This window comes from Castanea sativa, chromosome 6 (assembly GCF_040712315.1).
Source record: "Castanea sativa cultivar Marrone di Chiusa Pesio chromosome 6, ASM4071231v1".
Classification (NCBI taxonomy): domain Eukaryota; kingdom Viridiplantae; phylum Streptophyta; class Magnoliopsida; order Fagales; family Fagaceae; genus Castanea; species Castanea sativa.
Window position 1 is genome coordinate 37,767,365 of NC_134018.1, and position 24,746 is coordinate 37,792,110.

At 39.4% G+C, this 24,746-nt stretch overlaps 2 protein-coding genes across 4 annotated transcripts; one reads left to right on the plus strand and one right to left on the minus strand.

Annotated features, from left to right (window-relative positions):
- Nucleotides 1-6,476: 6,476 nt before the first annotated feature.
- Nucleotides 6,477-17,989, plus strand: LOC142640387 (putative E3 ubiquitin-protein ligase RING1a). Of its 2 annotated transcripts, none has more exons than XM_075814447.1 (10): nucleotides 6,477-7,045; nucleotides 7,181-7,223; nucleotides 9,171-9,229; nucleotides 12,360-12,441; nucleotides 12,610-12,730; nucleotides 12,819-12,860; nucleotides 13,407-13,928; nucleotides 14,158-14,265; nucleotides 17,193-17,408; nucleotides 17,684-17,989. In XM_075814447.1, the coding sequence occupies exons 1-10, from the start codon at nucleotides 6,685-6,687 to the stop codon at nucleotides 17,723-17,725; spliced, it is 1,596 nt and encodes a 531-aa protein (XP_075670562.1). In that variant the 5' UTR covers nucleotides 6,477-6,684; the 3' UTR covers nucleotides 17,726-17,989. The 2 variants fall into 2 exon arrangements, with proteins under 2 accessions (XP_075670562.1, XP_075670563.1); XM_075814448.1 differs by having other exon boundaries at nucleotides 13,437-13,928.
- Nucleotides 17,990-18,397: 408 nt separating this feature from the next.
- On the minus strand, nucleotides 18,398-24,041 carry LOC142638493 (protein TPX2-like). 2 transcript variants are annotated; one of them, XM_075812521.1, is made up of 19 exons: nucleotides 23,738-24,041; nucleotides 22,483-22,568; nucleotides 22,142-22,350; nucleotides 21,791-22,039; nucleotides 21,610-21,709; nucleotides 21,398-21,523; nucleotides 21,173-21,286; nucleotides 20,923-21,075; nucleotides 20,756-20,818; nucleotides 20,586-20,666; nucleotides 20,326-20,484; nucleotides 20,098-20,229; nucleotides 19,915-19,995; nucleotides 19,712-19,831; nucleotides 19,439-19,605; nucleotides 19,242-19,350; nucleotides 19,078-19,137; nucleotides 18,898-18,992; nucleotides 18,398-18,810 (listed from the first exon to the last, which is right to left on the minus strand). In XM_075812521.1, exons 1-19 carry the CDS (start codon nucleotides 23,913-23,915, stop codon nucleotides 18,714-18,716), a joined length of 2,379 nt encoding a protein of 792 aa, XP_075668636.1. In that variant the 5' UTR covers nucleotides 23,916-24,041; the 3' UTR covers nucleotides 18,398-18,713. The 2 variants fall into 2 exon arrangements, with proteins under 2 accessions (XP_075668636.1, XP_075668635.1); XM_075812520.1 differs by having other exon boundaries at nucleotides 21,791-22,027; nucleotides 23,738-24,039.
- Between the last annotated feature and the right edge of the window lie 705 nt (nucleotides 24,042-24,746).

The following is a 24,746-nucleotide window of genomic DNA, read 5'->3' on the forward strand; positions in this document are numbered from 1 at the left end:
GGACATGTGGGAGTTCTTCTACCCATCTGCCTTTCGCATCGTCCAACCTTTTCTTGAGCCCACTGACTATGACCTTGTTAACGGCCTTGGCTTGTCCATTTCCCTGAGGATAAGATGGGGTGGAATATCTGTTTATGATGCCCATATCACCGCAATACTTCCTAAAAGCTTTGCTGTCAAATTGAACACCATTGTCTGATATAAGTGTATGTGGTATACCGAATCTAGTGACAATATTTTCCAGACAAACTTCTTGGAATCAATATCTCTGATACTTGCTAAGGGCTCGGCCTCAACCCATTTGGTGAAATAGTCTGTTCCCACAAGAAGCCATCTTTTATTTCCTACTGCCCTCGGAAATGACCCCACTATGTCCAACCCCCACTGCGCAAAAGGCTAAGAACTGGAGAGAGGGTTAAGAACCCCTCCAGGTTGATGAATATTTGGGGCGAACCTCTGGCATTGATCACATTTTCTGGCATAGTCCTGAGCCTCTCTTTGCATGTTGGGCCACCAATAACCCTGAGTCAGGGCCCAATGGGCTAAGGACCTTCCCCCAGTGTGGCTCCCACAAATCCCTTCATGCAGTTCCTCGAGAAGTGCTTCCGTTGATTCAGGGTGCACACACAACAAGTACGGTCCTGAGAAGGATCGCTTGTACAATTTCTGATCCTCGGACAACCAGAAGCGTGGTGCCTTTCGACGTATCTTATCAGCTTCAGATTTGTCCTCAGGAAGGATGTCGTTCTTAAGAAAAGATACGACTGGGTCCATCCAATTAGGTCCAAGCCTTATTAGATGGATGCGAGCCGCCTTGGCGGGGATAAGAGTTGGCTCCAACAAATCCTCCACAAGGATAATCCGGGGCAAATCCTGAGCCGAGGACGTTGCTAACGTAGCCAAAGAATCGGCATGAGTGTTCCCACTCCTAGAGATGTGAGCTAAGACAAAGGAGTCAAATTCTGCTTACTGACGCTTGACCTGGGCCAAATATTCTTGCATTCTTGGGTCCCTGGCCTCCATGGTCCCCATGACCTGGCCGACCACTAATTGAGAGTTTGAGAACGCATGGACATCCTTTCCACCCATCTTATGTAACATGTTCATGCCTACCAGAACTGCTTCGTATTCGGCTTCATTATTAGTAGCCGAGAATGACAGCCTTAGAGATTTTTCGAAGATAATTCCCTCTGGGGATATGAGAACAAGTCCCACACCAGACCCTCTCTGATTGGCCACCCCATCCACATACATTTTCCAAGTCGAAGGCCCTGCGGCCGTGATCACACCAACTGATTTTCCATCCATGCGTGCTTTTTTTAGAGTCTCTTCTGGCAATGGTTCAGTAAACTCTGCCACCAAGTCAGCGAGGACCTGGCCCTTCACCGAGGTGCGAGGTTTATATTTAACGTCAAAAGCTCCTAATATGGTTCCCCACTTTGCCACCCTACCAGTGTATTTGGCGCTGCGTAACACCGCCTTGAGAGGCAACTGGGTCAGAACCACCACAGTATGAGACTGAAAATAATGAGGGAGCTTCCGCGTGGCATGAACTATGGCCAGAAGCGCTTTCTCCAAGAGCAAGTAGCGCACCTCGGCCTCATTCAAAGACTTACTAACATAGTAGACCGGTCTTTGCACCCCACTTTCATTCCTGATAAGGACCAGGCTGACCGCGTGTACGGCCACTGCCAGATAAGCAAACAAGACCTCGTCCGCCTCGGGGCGAGACAAAATGGGTGGCCGAGAAAGATATTGTTTAAGCTGCTGGAAAGCTAACACGCAGTCCTCGGTCCATTGAAACCCTTTGCACTTGTTCAATAGCTGAAAGAAAGGACAACATCGGTCAGCTGACCGAGATATAAATCTGTTCAAGGCGGCAATCATTCCGGTTAATTTCTGGATTTCTTTTGGGTTCCGAGGAGGCTGCAAGTCCTGAATAGCCTTAACCTGTGCTGGGTTTACCTCTATGCCTCTATGAGTGATCATGTACCCCAAAAACTTTCCAGACCCAACGCCGAAAGAGCATTTTGAGGCATTAAGGCGCAGCTTGTACTTTCTTAACACCTGAAAGGTGTTAGCCAGGTCTCTCACGTGTGAGGGTATTGTTTTGCTCTTAACCACCATATCATCCACATATACTTCAACGGTCCTCCCCAGTTGCTGTTCGAACATTCTAGTCATCATCCTTTGGTAGGTAGCCCCAACATTCTTCAAACCAAATGGCATGACCTTATAATGATAATTCCCCGTCGGAGTAATGAAGGCAGTCTTCTCCTGATCCTCCAATGCCAGGGGCATCTGGTGGTAACCCTGGAAGGCGTCCAAAAAACTCATCCGAGGATGTCCGACAGTGGCGTCCACCAGTTGATCAATACGCGGCATTGGGAACGAATCTTTGGGACAGGCCTTGTTCAGATCAGTAAAGTCCACACATACCCTCCACGTTCCATTCTTCTTTTTAACAACAACTGTATGAGCCAACCACTCGGGGTAGAAAACTTCTTTGATAGCCCCAGCCCTCTTAAGTTTAAGCACCTCTTCCTTCACGGCCTCGGAATGTTCTCTGGAAGAACGCCGAGGTGGTTGCCTTCTCGGAACAATAGCTGGGTTGATATTTAAATGATGACAAATGAAGCTCAGATCAACGCTTGGAGCTTCGTAAGGATCCCACGCAAAAACATCAATATTGTCCTTCAGAAATTCTAACAATTCGATCTTCTCTTGGTGTGGCAAAAGTATGCCGACTTGGAAGAACCTCTCCGGGTCATCGGCCACTGGAAACTTCTCTAACTCTTCACAATGTGTCTCCTCTCCTGTCACCATACCAGATGAATCAGGAGCTGTTAACTGCTATAAGTCTTTAGTGATTAAAGCCGAAGACTCGGCTTCCGTCTGATGCAGTACTGCAGCCGATATGCACTGCCTGGCCACCGATTGGCTGCCGAGAACTTCCTCAACATATTCCCCCGAGGGGAATTTAACTTTAACATGCAAAGTAGAGGAGACAGCTCCCAGAGCGTGCAGCCAAGGCCTGGCGAGGATGGCCGTGTATGGAGAGTACGCATCAACCACGATGAAGTCCACTTCAACCGTTTCTGAGCCGGATTGAACGAGCAAACGGATCTGTCCCTTCGGCACAACGGACCTCCCTTTGAAGCTTATAAGTGGTGAGTCGTAAGGAGTAAGATCTTCCAGCTTCAATCTTAACCCCTTAAATAGATCAGGGTACATGATATCTGCACTGCTGCCCTGATCTATCATCACCCTCCTCACATCATAGTTCCCTATCCTGAGCGTAACTACAAGAGCATCGTCATGGGGTTGGATAGTCCCTACCTTATCCTCCTCAGAAAATCCCAAGACGGGCAAATTGAGCTTCAACCTTTTCGGCCTGCAGCCTGTCTCCTCGGCCTGAGAATGGGAAACTGCCATCACCCTAGTGGGAGCCGAACCGGTCCTGCCAGGTGCAGCAAAAATAACATTAATTGTTCCTAAAGCCGGCCGAGATGAATTATTCCTCTGATTGTTTGAACCAGATTGACTGCCCTGCCCGCTAGGTTGGCACAGGTGCTGCTTCAGTTTTCCTTCACTAACAAGCTGCTCCAAGTGGTTCCAAAGGGTCCGACAGTTCTCAGTATTATGGCCCACATCCTGGTGGTACCGGCAAAAGAGGTTCTGATTCCTCTTCGCAGGGTCTCCTGCCATCTTATCAGGCCATTTGAAGAAGGGTTCCTTACGAACTTTCTCCAGCAGCTGATGTATTGGTTCTCGGAACACAGTGTTCACGGCCTGAGGTGCTGCCGAGGCGGACTGCCCAACGTAATCTCTTCTCGGCCTGTTATTGTGGTACCTGTCCGACCTGAAATCCCTTCTCTCCTGCGGGATAACCTTCTCCTTACCCTTTCCTTGCTGTTGGTCTTCCTCTACTCTCTTATACTCGTCAATACGGTCCATGAGGCGACGTACACTGCGGACAGGCTTTTTAGTTAAAGACTTTCTCAGGTCGTGATCAGTAGGAAGGCCTACCTTAAAGGTATTAAGCGCCACCTCATCAAAGTCGCCATCTATTTCATTAAACATCTACCAATAACGGTCGGAGTATGCTTTCAATGTCTCCCCCTCCCTCATGGTCATGGATAACAGCGAGTCCAATGGCCGAGGGACTCTGCTACACGTAATGAACCGCGAAACGAATGCTCTAGTAAGCTCCCCAAACGAACCTATAGACCCCGATTTAAGGCCGTTGAACCACCTCATAGCAACAGGTCCCAGGCTAGAGGGGAAAACTTTACACATCAGGGTCTCGTTGTGAGAGTGCACCGCCATCCTCTGGTTAAAGTGACTCACGTGCTCCACCGGATCAGTCTGGCCATTGTAGATGGTAAAAGTGGGCTGGGTAAACCTCCTGGGAAGCTTTCCTTTCTCAATCCTCCGTGTAAACAGAGATTTGGAGAGTTGGTGCAACGCCCTACTCATAGCATCGTTGCCTAAGCCCCTAGAATGAAGCTTCTTACGTCTACGAGTTGGCTGGTCGTCCTCCTCATCGGAGGATGTTGCACTGGTGGGGGAGCGCGATCTTGAGCTGTAGCCACCTCCCCTATCCTCCTCTGAGGAAGGATTAGATGAGGACGGTGAAAACCTACGTTTAGCGCGACGTAACTTTCTCTTCAAACGATTGATTTCCTTCTGCATGGATTTAGAACCCTTCTAGTGGGTGGTGCTACCCCCACCATGAGTATGGCTAGCGCCTGGGTATTCTGTATGGACACTTCCTTCACGATCCCTTCAACGTTCAAGACGTTCGAAATGATCTTTCGGTTGTGATCCCTGTAACTCTGCATGGTGAGAACCTAGGCCTGCCATGGTATCCCAACCTTTTCTAGACTAGATTTCCCACAGACGGCGCCAATTATAAGTGCACAATTGCACCTGGACCCAAAGAAGATTATGGGCTCAGGCCCAATGAGCCTTAAACAATAAAATTTGTAGAGTGTGGGCTTGGAACCTAGGTTAGAAGTACTGGGAGCTTGATAACAGGCTTTTATAAACAAACACAAGTAAATAATGAACGATAATGACAAATGGATCTCCTCGGACTCGAGCCGAGGACTACTTCTTTATTATTTCTCTTTCTTCTTTCAAGATTACAATTTCTTAATTTCTTTCTTCGTTTTCTGATCCCCATTTTCTTTGGCCTTTACCCCTCTTTTATACTTCCTTCCCTGATACTTTTTGAACAGTGACTAGAAGTTTCCACCTCACTGTTCAGGGGTCACCTCCCCATTAATGCGGCCAGGGAGGTAGATGCAGAGCCTTTAATGCGGAGGTGGCAGCCTTTACTCTTGATATTTTCTTTAATACTGGTGCATCTAAAAGATTCAGGATGTCCCCTTTTAACCACTAGTCTTTCCAGAGTTGTGCCCTGACCTTTATAATGGAATCTTGAGTTTTCTTGGATCTGTCCGAGGTGAAACTCTCCCTCGGCTGTATCCTCGGATCCTCGGCGTATGGGCCAACTCATAAGGTTTAATCCTGGAGCAGGTTGGCCCTCCATGTTACGGCCCAAAGGCCCATATGTCCACTTGGGTCTTTTTACTCCCCACAGACTTTATATTTTAATTGACATTTTTTAAATATTTTCAATATAGATATTTAAGATTTAAATTTCTCTATACCAACTATCAATTATTAAAAATATATATATAAAAATAGACTATTGCAATCAGGTACAAGCATAAAAATTTATAAAATTTATCATCTTCCAATAATTGAATTATATATATAAAAAAAAACTTTTGCAATTGAATTATGTATATAGGAATTCATGAAGGAGGCAAAAGCTTTAAGAAATAGACAAACAAAAACAACATCAAAGTCAATATAAGCCCTCATTCCATTCAAATGCTAAACCCTTTTGTTGTTGTTTATTGTATTTTATTTTATTAATTATGAGATAAAAATCATACGTTAGTCTAATATAAGTATATATGTGTGAATCTTTTTTCTAGACACTTAAACTTTAGCTTTTACCTCACACCACAAGAACTTGTGTTAGTGGAATAACTATCATGCCAATGTGCGTGATTGTCAAACCACCTTCTTGTTGATTCCAATTGATTGTGGACAATAATTTTAGGACAAATGGCATCTTCTCGTAAACTTTAAAATGTGATTGTGTTGTGTATTAGGAACGATTCCCAGAACACAAAACACATAGATATAGGCTCGCCAAGTTATCAGAAAAGATGAAAAAAAAAAAAAAAAAAACGTTTTGTGTGCCTTTAATGTGGTGAATTTTGTGTATGGGATACAAAAGTGGGAAGTCAATGCCAAAAAATAATAGTGTATGTGTCATTCAGCAAAAAAAAAAAAAAAAAATAGTGTATGTTGTGTGAGGAAATTGAAATGACAAAAAAGGGCAAAGAGGGACAGAGGAAGCTACCATGTGCTGCTTTTTCTTGACCCTTGCCGTAACTTCCGATTTCTCCATTCCCAGAGCTACCATACCTTTTACTATTATTTTTACTTAATATTAATATATATACATATACATATAGCCACCCCAAAATCCCATCTCGTTTTTCTTCTTCTTCGTTTCTCTCTCCAACAAAAACACACGCACCGAAAGAAAGAGAGGAAAAAAAAAAAAAAAGTTGTGTGTTTTTCTGTGTGTTAGTATCAATGCCTGCACAGAAGCGTTGTTTGTCAGAAAATCTGGACGATGAGGAACAACATCAGCATCATGCTAAGCAATCTCGACCGCATCCTCAATCACTAGTAGATGATGAAGTTATTGTTGATGATGATGACGATGATGATGAAGCAGGACATCATCTACTAGAACTACAACCTCAAGACCAACAAGTAAAAGAAGAACACGATGACGATGAAGATGAAGAAGGAGGAGATGGTGATGATGATGATGATGAAGCAGAAGATAAGCAAACTGTGAAACAACAGCAGCAACAAGAAAACGAAAAAGAAGAAAATGAAGAAGAAGAAGAAGAAGAAGTAGTAGAAGAAGAAGATGCGGAAGCAGAGGGTTACGTATCTTAACTCTTTCTCTCTCTCTCTCTCTCTCTAGAAATATCATTTGGTCTGTTGCAAAATCGATTTTGTCATCTGGGTCTTGCTTTGTTTTCACGATTAGCTCAAGCTATTGCCTCTATTTTCCCAGATTCTCAGGGAAGCCCATCTTCTACCTTACAAGAAAAACCCGAGTACTTTCTCTCTCTTTCTCATTGCTTTAATTTTCAACTGTTTCTCGTTCACTGTTTTGATTCCTATTGCCATCGTGTATATGTCTGTTTTTGGGTACTGCTTAAAGGGTTATTTGGATGCTTATTGCTTTAACCATTGATGGGTTTTCTTCTTGTTAATGGGCACAACTACAATGTATTTCGATGCACGCCGATTGCCGTTGAACTATAATGTATTTCGATGAACGCGATTGCCGTTGAATTTGGCACTGTTCTTTTTGTTTTTGTCCTGCTCGGATAGATTGCTGCATGCTGTGATCTGTATCTTGCTTGTGTACTTTGAATCTCAAATCTGGGAATATGTAAAGGAGTTTTAAGTTACTCTGTTATAGTTACAACTTATATGTTTTTGAATCGTCGTACTATTAGATTGATGTCCGTTTTCTTTTTATTCATTAAAGGAAAAAAAAAAAAAAAACTTGCTTGAACGTTAATTAGCATATGCTTGTAACCAACTTGTCTGAAACACTTCCATGCCATCGGTTGGTTTATTGGGCTAATTTGGAGTTATTCAAAGTTCACATCATCTTGGGAAATGAGTTGTATAACATCACTACTATCTTTGGTAGGTACAACAAATAGGACTTTTTGCATTGAATTGCAATTGCAAAGTCTTTAGGATGCATGACATCAAAGTTTTTATGTTTTACCTTATCTGCTACGGTTACAAATCTGTGTTTCTTCCTTCTCACTTTTCTTATAGTCTCATATGATGTGCTGTTTGACTTGGCACGTTCTCATGCTGATTATGGTCTTAAGTTCTTAATTATGATGATAGATGGGTGGTTTCTTTAAGCTACACATGTTGTTATTGCATTCATTGTTCAAGCAAATTGTCTAACTTTGAAAGTGAAGACAAGCATCGCTACTCTTTTATCTTTGATACTCTTTTGTCCTTGATTTTAGATCCTTTTGAGCTCCCGTGTTAAATGGACTGACTGACAGTTTCTGATGTAGAGCTTGCTTCTCAAAGTTTTAAGGCTCTGATTTGTGATTGGTAGAGGGTTTAATTCTTCTTGCTTTTTTTTATAGGAGGATTCTTTTAAATTATCAAAAAAAAAAAAAAAATTTAATAACATGACTGGGTCCAAAGGTTAGTAAATTAAGCTCAATGCAAACCCAAGAAAGAGTTGATTTAAGCAAGGATGGAGTTGGTGAATACATCTTTACAGTTATTCCTGATAATGTTGAAATTAGGAATCACATAAAAATTGGAATGGAAGCAAATATTAGGAAGTTCTTCCAAGTTTAATTTACGATTTAATTGCTAGTTTGAAATTTGGATCCATGGTAAGCTCATTAGAATTTTTTTTTTTGATATTCTATAACCATAGCTGTTGACAATCTTCTATGCATTGCAGTCAATTAAGTACTAAGAATGTCAACATAGAAGCTAACCTTAAGACCAGAACTTGAGAATTTTATCTAGATACACACCATAGAGGGCTGACATGAGGGAACTTTTCAACAAAGATTAAGATAAATGTTTCCTCTTTTTAAAAACTTAGGGGTTCTATTGAGAAAGAGCGGGGAGAAGATGAAGATCCTTTCAAAAGAGCAATTTAGAATGTTTGGATGAAGGACCAGGGGCTGGTAGCAGTGGTAGCATTCGACGCTCCATTATCAAGAAACCATTGATTTTCAGGCCTTTAGAATTTTATATCCATCTAATACGTGTAAGAACATCAAATCATAAATCAACCACAAAAATTTCTTTAGAGCAAGGTTACTTTGTTCCTGTATTTAAAGGATACAGCTAAGAGAGTTACATATGGTCTTACTTCAATAATGCTTGTGTATAACTGTATTCTCTAATCAACAAGTAGCTTGTATAAATTCTGCATTCAGCATGTATTGGTGAGTGACTAAGTGCAAAGTAATTTAATGTGGTTTTGGTTTCTGCTGCAGATTTGTCTTTGTGCAACTGACAGACATTCGTAAAGATGTGCAGTGTCCTATTTGTCTCGGTATGGTTTGTTTTGAACATTGTGTGATCAATTTTTTTTAATTTTTTTAACGATATTAATGCTGGTGTGTGTTTTCAAATAACACTAGATACAATTTATAAAGCTGGGCACTTGTGCCTGAAGAAAGGTTTGTATATGGAAATACAAAAATTGTAAAATGAGGAGGGAATATCTAATCAAAGTTGTTATCATTTTCTTCTGTTTGTTGATCTTGTATGTCATTGTTACTTGAATCAGAACTTAGGAATTGTAGTTGAAAGGAGCAATCGATCTATAACAATTATAACTGTGTCAAACTTTTATGGTTGCAATATTGCATGTTGAGAGCAATATTGTCATGTTGAGGCTGCTAGTTGTTGCAGTGTCATGCTTACTCAGCTTGATAGGAATTCTCTCTGATGTAGAGAATAAGTTGTGAATCTGTTTTATTAGCATTAACAATGTCAATAGTGAAAGTTACAGACTTACACATGAAGCCAACAGCCACTTGTTCAGATCCTACTTGAGGGGCCACCTTGCAAAGGACAAATTCAGGCCACAATGTGCTTCAAGTGCCATATAGAATGGCGGGTGACCATATGCTGCCCGCCACCTGGTTCATCCAATTGGTCTGGAATAGAACCATTCACCCAGCGAACCACGCATTTACTGGTCAGGGCAGGACGATCTCCATTCAAAAGCACTGGCTGAAAAATCTCAAGTTAAATGCAGAAGTGTTTTTATGCGTATCTCAAACTCAAACCAAAATTAACTTGAGCATGGAATGCTGTGGTTCTGTTTACATGTGAATCAGGGACAGGCCAATTAGGGCACGACTTGGGCTAGTGAGAAAGAACGTGATGACTAATGAATTAGCAAAGACATGGCCTTCACAGAACAAAAATGATGGACATCCGTGTAACTAACCGCACATTGTTAGAATATGTCGGTTACGTGTAATGATGAACTAAATCTAATTTTATACACCATTTTGGTTGAAGTTCTTTTTGCACTTATTTTCCTTCTACCTCCACCCTCCAATTGACTTTTTGTTGGATCCTGACCCTTTTTGTACTCTAGTTATATGCTTAGGTTGATCTTCGCAGAAGAAAACTATTTTTCTTTCCTCCTACTTCTATTTTATTTTTGATAAGTCAATAACTTATGCACCCCATAGGACTTGAACTGGCAACCTCACTCACCACCCATTTTTATAGGGGGTGGAGGTGCAATTTGACCCAAGGGCTATTGGCTTTTCCTCCTGTCTCTTATGCTACCTTGTGTTGTGATTTTAAATAGTAAAATTGTATTGCCCATCAGAGAGGGGTGCACCCAAGTACATGGGAAGCATACATAGGAGATATCCCAGAAAGAAAAATGGTACTATAATTAGTCTTTAAAGCATTAGTCATCCAAAATATTGAGAAAATGTTTGGTGGGTCTTCCTACATGAGCTGTATACAAGGGAGACTTCCAAATCATAAGTTATCTGAAAACAGTCTTGAAAAATAGACTAATGATTAACAAACAAATGTCTCTCATATTCCTGGAGACCTTTATCATAAAAAGGAGACCTTTATCATAAAAAGAAAAAAGAAAAGAAAACTTTCTTCTAAATTTTTTTTGCTAGTTTTAGTTAATTAATCTAAGATGCAGGAACATCAACTCCAGGTACTTAAAATATGTGAGGAATTTCTGTTCAATGTCAGAGTTGTCAATCAAAAACCAGGGAAGTCATGCCCTGTTGGAATAAGCAGGGGGATTGGGAATGCAGGGGTTTGGAGCTGTTTGGTAGTATCTGACAATTCTTTTTAAATGTCGCACTGAACCCATGAGAAAAATTGGTGAAGAATTTGGGTACTTAGGCTTGGTTGTTGTTGTTGTTGTATATATAAAGAGAATCAAGTCTACTGATATTCACTTTTTCCAGAGAAAATCAAATATTATCTTGTGAGGGAAGGGCTGGAGATTGTTCATGTTGCTGTTCAAATTTCCCACTGAGGGAATGCGTTCTTGGTCATGATATATATAATATATATATGCATGTAATTTCCAATTGAGGGAATGTGCTCTCATTAATGATTGGTCATATCCGTATATGTCCATATTACTTTTTCACAATCTTGTTTATTGTCTATATATATGTATGTATGTATGTATGTATGTATGTATTTGTGTGTGTGTGTGTATGTATGTCTGTGTGTATGCATTTGCGTGTATATGTATGTATGTATATATGTACAAATGGAATTCTGAGTTTGTAATGCCATCCTCTCAACCAAGTTCAAAGAGCAAATGTGATGGGATAGATTTTCTAGTTATAATTAGAAAATTGTTTGAACTTGACCATATATTTGAAAGAAAGGGAAAAAAGGTGACTGAATTGAAAAAGAAAAAAGAAAAGTAAAATACATTGAGTGGGGGTTTCTGTAGCTGTTCAAATTTCCAACTGAGGGAATGTGTTCTTGGTAGTGATATATATAATATATGTGTGCAAGTAATTTCCAACTGAGGGAATATGCTCTCATTAATGATTGGTCATATCCGTATATGTCCATATTACTTTTTCACAATCTTGTTTATTGCCTATATATATATGTATGTATGTATGTGCATGCATTTGTGTGTGTATGTATGTATGTATGTATGTGTGCATGCATTTGTGTGTGTATGTATGTATGTACATATGTACAAATGGAATTCTGAGTTTGTAATGCCATCCTCTCAACCAAGTTCAAAGAGCAAATGTGATGGGATAGATTTTCTAGTTATAATTAGAAAATTGTTTGAACTTGACCATATATTTGAAAGAAAGGGAAAAAAGGTGACTGAATTGAAAAAGAAAAAAGAAAAGTAAAATACATTGAGTGAGGGTTTCTGTAGGTTAAATGGGAATGCTAGTTTAATTTCACTGTTTAAGACTATTAGTATTATTTTGGAGTCCCTTTTGTTCCAATAGTTCTGATTTTGATTAAATCAGCACTAGAGCATGGGTCTAAGAGACTTCTAGCTGATTGGGTTTTTCTAAGCCATTATCTCTGCAGTTCATTATATCCTTGGATACCAAAATTTTCATTTTTTTTCCCTAATCAATCATGATTAACTATTAATCTGGTAAAGGAAGCATTAATCTCGTCTGTTTCCTGTACAGGGATTATTAAGAAAACACGGACTGTAATGGAATGCCTCCACCGCTTTTGTAGGGAATGCATTGACAAATCAATGCGAATGGGGTAAGTAACATTGGCCCAGTCCTGTCTCATCCTTATTTGATTCATGGTGGTACTAGCATCCTAATTTACATGTCATGCCTCTGCTCAGTTTCATTTAGTGAACAGCATGTACAAATACTTTAGAGATTAAGCCAAGTTTTATTACTTAAATATATGCTAACTTTTCAGGAATAATGAGTGTCCTGCTTGCCGCACACATTGTGCCAGTCGGCGTTCTTTGAGAGATGATCCAAACTACGATGCCCTAATTGCAGCTTTATATCCAGATATTGATAAGTACGAGGAGGAGGTATAGATTGATTGGTATTGCCTTTGGTTGAATGCATCTGATAGTGTTTTTCATATCATGCGCTGACTTACTGAGTATGTGGTCTCAGGAATTGGCATTTCATGAAGAGGAGATGACACGCAATAAGCAGGTCAGAATCCTGGGTAAACATATAACTGCATTCTGCTTGCAGATGCAAGTGCATTTATTTTTAGGTTTTATTGGCTTGAGGTGAGCCCAAAGGGCTCGTCTTTAGAAAGTTTCCCTATATTATAAAAAACTATACATGAACTTTAGGAAAAAAAAAAAAAAAGCACTTATGGCAGACTCCTGTGTGGATATCTTAAATGGGGTGGAAAACCATGCATATTATAAAGCAAATCTCATGAATTTTTTTTTTGCCTGGTTTCACCTACAATGATAATACTCATAGAATTATGGCTTCTGACTGTGCTGAGAATTTCAGTTTTGGGACATGAGCGGTGTTCTTGTGACATGGACATTCTACTCGTTAAATACCTTGCCAAACAATTATTATCACTACTTTACATATTCTTTGTGTTTGCCATCTCATTATGTGATTTTACTTGTAGGCATTCTTTAAACAAATTGACTCCAAAAGGCCTCCTGCTGTTCCATATAGGGGATTAGTGCATATTTTGTTATCAATATGTTGTTTTAATGCTTTGTTGAACAGATTCAAGCATCAATTGCCCAAATTTTACAGCGACAATCAGAAGCTCTAGTTAAGAGGCGCCAACTGGGTAATACACCCGGCACATATACAACTAGATCGCAGCGCAACAATCGGAATACTCATTCAAGGCGACGGAACTGCCGAGGCATTGAACTTCAAGGATCTGAGGACAATGAGGATGAAAATGATAATAAAGATTCATCTTCTGCTGATGAACGAGGTACAGAACTCAGGCAGAGAAGACGCAAGAGACGGGCAGGAACCAGGTCTTCCCAGCCTTCTTCATCAGCGGCCAATTCAGATGGTGGGTGCATTGAAAATGATTTAGAAGTCAGCAGAGAAAACAGAGGAATATCTCCTGGTCTTGTTTGGAACCCTGAAATGCTTGCTTGGGGCCGGGCTGGTACCCGGAGTCACACACGGCATGGCAATGCTAGTGGTTGCAACAGTAAGAGTGCCCAAAGCACTCGCTTGTCCAAGCTGGTTGAATATCTCCGGAGCTTAGAGGAAAAAAACGATGAGGTATAGAAGGGTCTGTTGCATTTTTTGTTTGAGTTATGGATAGGTCCATGGGTGACAAATCCAACTCAAGGATGCTAAATAATAAATCCAGCTAGTGATGAAATAAAATTTTATTAAGTCCTAGGCTTTCAGTGAGCACCTCAATGGCCTGATATGGTCCACCAGTGATTTGTGTCTGTAAGTTCACATCCTCCATTATTAAACCCTCTCTATTTTTTTTTGGGTGCAGTTAGATATTCATCTCATGCTTCTTTCTTTGGACTTACGAACTATACCAAGATTGCAGCAGCCACACCTTTGCTGTCGACCAAGTTTGTCTGTTAAACACCTATGTGAAGTAAGATTTCTGTCTCAGTCTCTTATTCCTAGAGTAGTAAATTTTGCTTTATGATTCTATAAAAACTTTTGCTACTTGGAGATGAAAATTATAATTCTTAAAATGTAGGAAATTACTTCCTTATATAAGACAAATTGCTTTTTGTGAAGCTCACAAGACATGCTAATTTCATTTTTCTATAATGCATTACAGCATTAGTATAGAACATCACTGCCTAGAAAGTAGTGATACATGTAAAGCTTGTAATATCTGACCCTACTGCTGATTTGCCTAGGCTTAGTGGGATGCGTATAGGATGTTAGGTCCAGGATTTACTTGACCTGAATACCAATCAATACAAATATAGATATAACAACCCAAAAAGAAAAAAAGAAAAAAAGAAAAAAAGAAAAAAAGAAGTTAGGCAATGACAGGGTAAAAGAAGATCGGTATGACATTCTATTGGACTAGAAAGTACCACATTGACTGATGCCTTGCCTCTATTGCATCTTTAATTGCCCAAAAGAAAGTCATGGCTTGTAGCTCACTAAGCACAACCATGCACCTTTGAGTTTTCCCTCTCTTGATTTTCAATTAGGCTGGATTATAGGAATTTTCTAATGCATATAATCTTTTTTTTTTTATAGGTAAGAAAAGTTATATTCAAGAAAACTGCTGAATGCAAAAAAGCATCAGCATATCAAAAGTACAAAAGAGAAGGAAAAGCAGAAAAACATAAACAAAAACGACTAAAATTACAAAAGAAAGAGAGCTAAGGAATAGGGGAAGAGAGTCACTAGATGTGAGTCCCCAATCAAAAAGGGAACCAGAAAAGAGGGCAAGCAATTGGTTCTCGGATTTATCCAAATCCTCAAACGTCCTCCGGTTACGTTCCCTCCATATGCACCACATCAAACATAGTGGAACTAAGTTCCATATGCCAGATGTATTCTTCCCTAGCTAATTCCACCAACTAAAAAGAAAGTCTGACACCGTACAAGAGGGAACCCAAGAAATCCCAAAGCTCCTAAAGACAAAGCACCACAGCCGATAAGCCTTTCCACAGTGTAACAACAAGTGATCCACTGTCTCACCACAGCAACGACACATAATGCACCAGTCAACGAAGTCAAAGCCCTTAAGCCGTAAGTTTTCCCCCGTAAGGATTCTATCCCATGCAGCTGTCCAAACAAAGAAAGAGACACGTCGGGATGCCTTAACCTTCCAAATACCTTTCCAAGGAAAAGTCACAGAGGAGAAGCCATGTAACTTATGATAATATGATCGGATAGTAAACTTCCCATTTTTTGTCAACTTCCATTTCAAACAATCACTATTAGTCCCTGCAGGTACATTAGATGCCAAGAACCGAAAGAACTCGTCCACCACATCAGACTCCCAATCATTAGGACCCCGATTGAACCGAACATCCCAAGTTTTCCTAACCCCTGCCCCTTGACCTATCAAAGTTGACTCTACGGAAGCCTCTCTGTTTGCAGCAAAATTGTACAATACTGAAAAAGCCAATTGTAGAGGAAGATCTCCACACCACCTGTCATTCCATAGTTTCACTCTATCCCCCACCCCAACCTTATACTGAACATTGCTGTTAAAAACTCCCCAGCCCATCCGGATACTTCTCCATAAACCACAGCCATGACCACCCCTCCCCAACTTAGAGGTCCACCCCCCCCGCCCCCCTCATTCTACCCCAAACTTCAAAGCTATCACCCTCCTCGAAAGGCTATTCTCCTCGGTCCCAAAACGCCAAAGCCACTTTCCTAGTAAAGTTTTATTGAAAGTGGTCAATTTCCTAATACCCAAACCGCCATTAGCAATAGGCATACACACCTTATCCCAACCCACAAGATGAGTCTTAGGATCTCCCCACAGGAAGTCCCTTTGCATCTTCTCAATTTTGTTTGCCACATGTGTAGGAATGGTAAATAAAGATAAAAAATAAGTGGGGAGGCTAGAACGCGTGCTTTTAAGCAATGTCAGCCTACCACCTTTCGATAAATACAACTTCTTCCACCTTGCTAGCTTCCGTTCCATTTTTTCCAAAATAGGGTTCCAAATAGAGGGGGACTCATGGGACGCCCCCAACGGCATACCCAGATAAGGCCCCCGCCCTGCAATCCAATATCTCTGCCAAAGCATGCACATTATTTACCACCCCTATAGGAACCATTTCACTTTTAGCTATGTTAACCTTTAGACCGGTCACAGCCTGAAAACAAAGTAGTAGTAGTCGTATATGAAGAATTTGCTCCACCTTAGCATCACAAAACAAAATAGTATCATCCGCAAAAAGCAAATGTGAAACACTTTCCCCTCTACCCCTCCTACCATTCGCCCTAAAACCACTAAGTAAACCTGCCCCCTCCATTCTCTTCACCATCCTACTAAACACCTCCATCATAACTAAAAATAACAAGGGAGACAACGGATCCCCTTGTCTCAAACCTCTAGAGCTACTAAAGAAATCAGCTCGGGACCCATTGACCAACACTGAAAACTGCATTGTAGAGATACATGTTCGAATCCAACTACACCATTTCTCCCCAAAACCCATTTTCTTCAACAACTTCAGAAGAGCGTCCCAATTGACATTGTCATAAGCTTTCTCAATATCTAATTTACAGATCACTCCCGGAATCTTACTATCAACACACTCATTAGCAATGAGAATTGAATCAAGGATCTGCCTGCCTTCCACAAAACTATTCTGAGATTCAGATATCAGTTTATCTAACACCATTTTCAATCTATTTGCCAAAACCTTGGCCAAGATTTTATATAAACTCCTCACCAAACTGATAGGTCTGAAATCACGAATATTTGAGGCGTCATTCTTCTTAGGAAATGCATATAGTCTTTAATTATATTCAGTTCTCTCCCCAACTTTTCTGGTCCTCATCTGATTTTGTAATGCATTTATTATGCAGTATATTGCTCGCCAGGTGCCTTTGCAAGCTGAAGAAATTGAAATACTGGCGCTAAAAGGGCAAGAAACTTCAGGTTTTAAAGCCAACCGCCTTTTGGAAGATGCAGGTGATCCGGGTCATGCTCCCATGTTGGAAGATCCGTGTCTGCACATTTTGGAAGGGCAAGAAACTTTGGGAGGGCTTAAAGCCAATTGCATTTCGAAGAAGAATCATTTGGTGAGTAAGCATTTGTCTGAAATGGGGAACATTTTCTTATGGCAGTCAGTTGAAACCAAATACTACTGTGAGCTAAACTCACTTATATTTATAGACTTTTCAAAAACTGCAAAGCCTTCGTATTCTCTTATGAAGAAATTACAACTCCATTTTCTGTGGACTAGAGATATATATACATATTATGTTACAAGCATACTTGACTCTGGAAGCTCCTCGCAAATTGATATAGAATTATTTTGAAACAAGTACAAATTATACTTCTTATGTTCTTTCAGATTCTAGCATACCGGCGGAAGGTGACTTGGTCAAACCCATAAGATCTGCTATTGGCGTCCTGGAGAAAATTAGAAGTTACATTGCATTTGCTGTTGATAAGGGAGGTTGTAGTCAATGATAGTCAAAGAGAGAGGTCATAGGATGAATTGAACTTGAAGCATTTTTTTTTTCCCAGTTGCATTTGATAATGTAAATTTACACAGCGTGGTGCACCATATTTATTGTTTAGTGTTTCTGTTCCGTATGTTATGAGACGTTTTATTTGTGTATATGAAAGCCATCATGTACTGTGTGTTGTTAAGCAAGGAGCTCTGTCCCTGTCTAGGGCCACCAAAATTAAATTCCAGCACACTGATATGACCTTTTGGGACTTGTTTTTTAACTTATAACATGGACTTTTTGTAACTTAACCAAAAAACAGCAGGCTAACTTTTTGAAGGCAAAAATCAACTGGCTAACTGGGAGTGAAAAACTCAACAGCTGGCTTGCGTTTTTTTTTTTTTTTTGCGTAATTAAAATTGTCGTCATAAAGTCTCTAGAATCAATATGGCAAAGTTTGGAAGCAGCGAAAGCTAAAGGAATTTTCGTGTTATTTTTCACTCAAATTTTTTTTTTTGAATCAATTCCCTTCCCCATTGCAGAAAGAATTGCATTTGAATTTTGAACGGTTTAAAGATTAAATAAATCAACAACACAATGCTGCAACTATAGCATGTGGAAAAAGAATTTGCATCCTTGAATCGTTATTAATTGTTCCAATTTAATAGAATTTGCATCCTTGAATCGTTAGTACATATCTAATATCTTCTTTCTAAGGTACAACTTTACATGATTTAGTCTGAAACAATAGTACAATGGGTAACAACAGAATGATATTCCAATGCCGCAACTATATTATGTGGTTGTACAAACCCTCAAACGGAATGAAATTCCAATGCTGCAACTATGTGGGACATTTGACTTGTACAGACCTTTTTTTACCGGGGTTCAAGAGTTCTTGAACACTAGTCCACTGAACAATGCAAGCACTCATCTCATATGATAAGCACTGCCCACTTTTCGCCTTTCTTTTCTCTGGAGTACACGCAGATTTGGTGACTTTGCTATCGTTGTTTCCTTGGAAGACCTGTTTACACACAATATCATGCCAACATCAATTAATCTATCAAGAAGGCTGTAAGCGGAATAAGACATAGCAGTTGGTTATTCATACCTTTGAGGGCAGAAAGGACGATTAAAATTAGGCACTGGTCTTGCATGGGGAACCAATGTTCTTCTCAATTGTTTCAGGGCCTTCTCTTCCTCCACCTGTAAAACAGTGCCAGGAAATTTTGAGCTTTCTCAATATTGACAATATAAAAGCCTATACAACAGAATTGCAAAAACTCCATACCATCCGAGATGCCTCGCTCTCTTCTCTATATCTCTTATACATCATTTCTTTCTCTTTAATCTGCAAATAGACTTTAATGAGTACTAAAAAAAACAAAAAAAACACACACAAAGCCATGTTTCAACACACAAAGCCATGTTTCAAGCAAGCTGCTAATTCTTTACCTTTTTATCGAACTCAGATCTATCCACAGCCCGATGATCCACGTGATGATTAAATTCCTGAACTTCAGTGAGGGGTTTGCGCACTTTCTCTGGAACTGGGATAGGGTCCCTGCATGAAAAATAAAATTGACTCATCTTCTTCCTCTACATATATATATATGTATGCATGCAAGGTATTGTTAAGAATTGCTGCTTACTCTTTCAATACTGGCTGCGCCTTAAAAATTCTCATCTGGGCTTCTTCCTCTTCCATCCTCCTCCTTTCTTCCATTTCCCTTTGCATTTCCTCCTCATGCCTCACCAGGCTTTCCAATTGGAAGGGTTCTGGTTTTGTACATTGCTTGGGCTCTGGTTTTGGTGGAACCTGCGTAATATATGAATAAATCGTTAACATGGTACCATCTTCATCATTATTAATGTAATTGAAATTGAAATTGAAATTGAAATGAGATTGAATTAAGTTTCTGTACCACAGGATAGTCAGTGGTATAAGGGTATGGGTTAGCCTTGGGAACCCTAGCTCTTTCCTCTTCAAACTGCTTCTGCATGAGTTCTGTAATCAATCTCCTCTCTTTCTCAGCTCCTCTTTCCTGAAGCCAGAAAGCCACAAGAAGTTAGTCGTAACCATAACTCTATTGTCCCCCATTGACCAAAAGAATTAATAGGCACACACCTCTGTGCGGAGATGGAACGGATTTGGATTAGTGTTTCTTGGAATTGTATTTTCATGGCGAGGTTCTGAATTCAAAGAAAGCTGCAAAAGAAATAAGTTGATGAGAAACTGCAGTTGATGAATTCATATTTGTTTGTAATCTGAATAGAATACAAAAGAGACACCCTTTCATAAAATGACTACCTTGTCAAACAAATCAAAAACAGCTGCAGGCGGTGGAATCCTCTCATTTGTTGCAAAATGAAATTCTTGAGGTATGGTCACTTGTTTCTTTGCATTGCAGAACATCCCCAACTCCCCTTTACTTTCAAAGATCTATAAAAGAATATGAAATATATTTTGTTTAGCGATACTAGGTAGTAGAATTAACCAACATAAATAATTGTCAATAATATAGGTGCAGAGTCATACCTTCTTATTCAAAGGCTTTGCCTTGAATTTTGGTTGTTTTTCAAGCTCTTCCTGCTCAAGCTCAAAAGAGCTTTTCACCCTGGGGGGACGGGCCCTCAATGATGTATGAAGTAAGGGCGTTTTTGGTGTAGTCAGATGAGGCTTCCATGGATTATTATTCTGTTATAAACATAAGGAGATATATAAGTAAACAGACCAGGAAGTACAGTATAAAAACACAATAAATTTCACAGGGATGGGCATTAGTCTCCAAACCAAACCTGATTGGACATTTCTGTCGAAGCTACAGAAGCTGATTCTGCATTGTGATTGGCCCTAGCCATTGTCTCCAAATGAAATTCCTGCAGCAAATAAGAAATATTAGTCTGATATCTAATAGCAATTTTCTTTCTTAAAAATCCTTTTCTCTCAGTCCATTACTCTGGTTTACCTGAAATTCCGGTGGCTGTGGTGTACTTCTTGGTATTGCAGGTAATGTTGGAGCCTCAAGGATCTGTAACAAAAAGCAGTGGGGGAAAAAAGAGAGAAACATTTGTGTCACAAGTTGACCACATCGCTGAGGAAGAGAACCACAAGGGCAGTAAACAATAGAAATACCTTCTTGTTTAGCGGTCGGGCTTTAAATTTTGGAATTTTGGCCATCATTTCTTCCTCAAGCTCAGCAGTACTTTTTATTCTGACGGAGCGAACCCGTTGAGCCGTTTCAAATTCAGGTTCCTTTGGCCTAGTCAGTGTGAGTTTAGGTTTCATCTGGATAATGAAAGCACCCTGAATTAGAAGGGAATTTGATATGTATAAAAAAGGACATGCACACAATTAAGGGGGAATTAGTATAGGACTCATTTACATGTGGAAGAGAACCATTGGCGTGTGGCAGTGACAAGTCTCTAGTACTTGATTGGAACTTCTTCATCATTTCTGCCATTGAAACAAATTGTTTTGGTTGTTCCCGTACGTAAACCTTTTAAATTAACAACAAAGAGTCACAGTGAGTTAAATCTTGAAGAATGGAAAACAATAATAACTGTAACAGATTTTAATAAATTCATAGGATCCGGAGAAAACAATAAACCTTTCTGTCTTCTTTATTAGCTTTATTAGCTTTATCAGCAGTTAAAGAGAACAAGTTGGAAGTGCTACTGCAGGTAATGCCCAGTTTTGACTTGTGGGGGAAATTTTGAGGTTTAAGACTAATTATCTGAGGAAAAAAAATTTTCAGATGATAAAAATAAAATAAAAACAGTAATAGTTAAAGAAGAGAAAAGAAAATTCGTAAAAATTCACCTGTCTAGTTCTTCCTCCTTCCAATTTCTGCCGCTTAATGGCCTGGTTCTCTTGAGTGAAATTGGGAGTCCCAGCAGTGTTTTTTTTCAAATTGGTGTCCCTATAAATTTTGAGAAGCCCAATCAGTACATTAGCATAAAAACAGATTTCAACACAAATCAGACTATGGAAATCAACCAACCTTTTCACACTTGATGGTTTGGTACTTTTGGTTTTTGATGTCTGCAACTGATTTTTAGGCTTCAGTGTTGATGGGTTCTTAACCAAACTAGATATCTTTTTAGCGGTCTCGTGCTTCTTGGAATCAGTCATTCGGTCTCCCTTCTGAGAAGTCATTGTCTGCTTAGGTGTGCAGGCTTCATTTCCTAATTGAATACTGGATTTGTTCAACTTGTCATTGCTTGCTTCTACTTTCACACTGGAAGAAACGCTGAAATCAGCAAATAAATGCAATTAAGGGAGAGAACACGAATCACAGTATTTACATGTTGGACTTTATATGGATCACTAATTAATGCTAGGAGAAACAAACCTTCCGTTTTCTTGAGTGCATGCACTCACTCCTTTATCATCTTCACTTGTCCCCTTATCAGCAGAAACCTGGAGGATGCTTGAATTAGCAAGAAGAAGACCATTGTTTCCTTCTTCTTCCTCACTGGGTGTCACTTCCTGTTCCTTAATTTCAGCAGGCTTAGATTCTGAGATATCAGTAGTAGCTTTGGAATCTGACGACTCTGAGGTCTACACCAAAAAAATTAATTGACCAATGATATCAGAAAACTAGTAAGCCAAATTTTGAAACCCTTGATATCAGAAAATTAGTAGGCCATTTTTGACCAAGAGGAATTAGAAATACATAAATGATCACACCACCTTTTGCATTTGGTCTGCTTCATTGAAGTCACATAAGCTCTCAACTTTAAAAGATCTACTACCAGTCTTGATTCTAGGCATGCAAGCTGCATAGATTAAGACCCAGAAAGATCAAACGTTTTGAACAAGTAATAAAAAAATGCAACAAGCATAAGATCTGAAACTCAAGCACAAATGCTTAAAAATTGGAGCAAGCAAAATCAATCCCATGCACCTCAAAAGAAAACACTAATCAACACGCTACAGAACAACCCTACAGTCCTCTTTGATAGCACAAAAAGTGCTGGAAGTGTAAGAACTAAGAAGGGAATGAATACTTTGAAATCTTGCAATCCTATAAAAAATCTGGTCCTAATTCAAACCATCTTTACCTACATAAGAAGAGTTAGTTAACCTTATTTGACACCAGCAGAATCTTTTATTTCTTAGAAAGAACTCAGAATCTCAATTTTCTTACATTTTCTCAACTACCAAACAGTATATTCATCACAAACAACAACCAAAAGAACTCCCAATTTATCTCTTTCTCTCTCTCTCTCTCTCTGATGAAAACCATTCTATTCCAAAACACAAACATACAATATGGCAAACAAAAGGGCAAACATTCAACCATTTTCGTTTCTTTTGGTCAATTTTCCCAACTGCCAAACAGAGTCTAACAATTTCCACGGAGAGAATTCATTTCCATGAGTTTCAACTTCCAAAAAAGCCCTAAAATTGGATAAAATTACATTCAAATCCTCAAAACCCTAAAAAATTTCCAAAGAGTGCCTCACACGAAAACCCTAAAATTGCAAGAAAGATTCGCATACAGAAATGAAAATACAAACCCTAAGATTCAAGAACCAATCAAAAACGTAGAAAATATCAACGAACTCAGTCCACAAAAAAGAGACCCCCAAATTCGAACCAAACCAAACCCACAGCGAAGAACTCAGAGAGAGAGAGAGAGAGAGAGAGAGAGAGAGAGAGAGAGTACACTTCGATTATCCTCAAATCAAAGTCAAGAAACCCTAAAAAATCCAAGATAGTTTACACTTATAAACACTAAAATTAGGACCAATCCAATAACAGTCAGAGAAAAAATCTAGAATTTTCTTCTCTTATAAGCCTAAAGAAAAATCAAGAAAGTGAGTACATTGCGAAGAAAAGCAGAAAACAAATCCAGAGTTTTCCTCTTCTTCTTCTTATAGAAAGAAAAGAAGAAGAAGAAGAAGAAGAAGAAGAAGAAGAAGTGAGGATGATATATACGTACGTGAAGGGGCGTAGCTGAGAGCGGAGTCGAACCAGAGTTCGGCTTTTAGCAGTTGTTCCTCCGTCTCTCCCTTTATAAAGTCAAAAAACCGAGGCGCCGAGAACTCGTACGCCTCGTCTATCATCGTCGTCGTCGTCGTCATTGTTATCGTTGTTTTTGTATCTGAATCCTCTGCCATGTTACTCTGATTCGAGAGAATTGAATTGAAGAGATTTGTGAGAGAAGAAGAAGAGAGAGATCTCTTTGGTGGTTTATTGAGAAAGAGGAAGAGAGTGAGAGAGATAGATATGTGTTTGGTGTGAAGTGGGGTGCATTGGAGGAGCGAAGTATAACGTTGGGGATTTGCAACGGTCGAATTTTTTGAATTTAGGGGGAGTGTCTCTCTATTACTATTACTCTATTCTCTAAAATCCAACGGCCACGTTTTTGCAAGCAACTCTTCGGATCTCTGTGTCTCTCTCCCTTTTCCTAACGGTCATATTTCACGGTCCTATATGTCCTTAAACGCTGTCGTTCTACTTTTCCAATTAAAAAACAACAAAAGGGTTTTTGACTTCTGGTTTGTTTGCGTTATTAAAGATAAACGGGGCTCCTTGGAAGGATTTTGAGTTAGACCTAAATCCTAATGAGTAACAAGCTGAAAAAAAAAAACTTAGCTAAAATACATTAGACTCTTTAATTAAATTTAAACACTAAGGTAGATTTAGTTTAATTATCCTTAAAAAGATAAATTATTTGTATTTTATTGGACAATGTTACTAGATTTTTAAAATTAATTGAAAATTTTAATGTATTATACACCTTAGGTTTTTGTTTTTGTTTTTTGTTTTTTTTCTTTGAGGAAGTATACACCTTAGTTATTGTATCTAAGGTTTTATCAAACAAGCCCACCTTCTATAAAAAGCTAGGCAATTTTGGTATCTATATAGCAAATCATTTTATACTATATTATGATTTTTTTTAAATTTTAAAAAAACAGATCATACTTAATTTTAACTGTCTATCGATT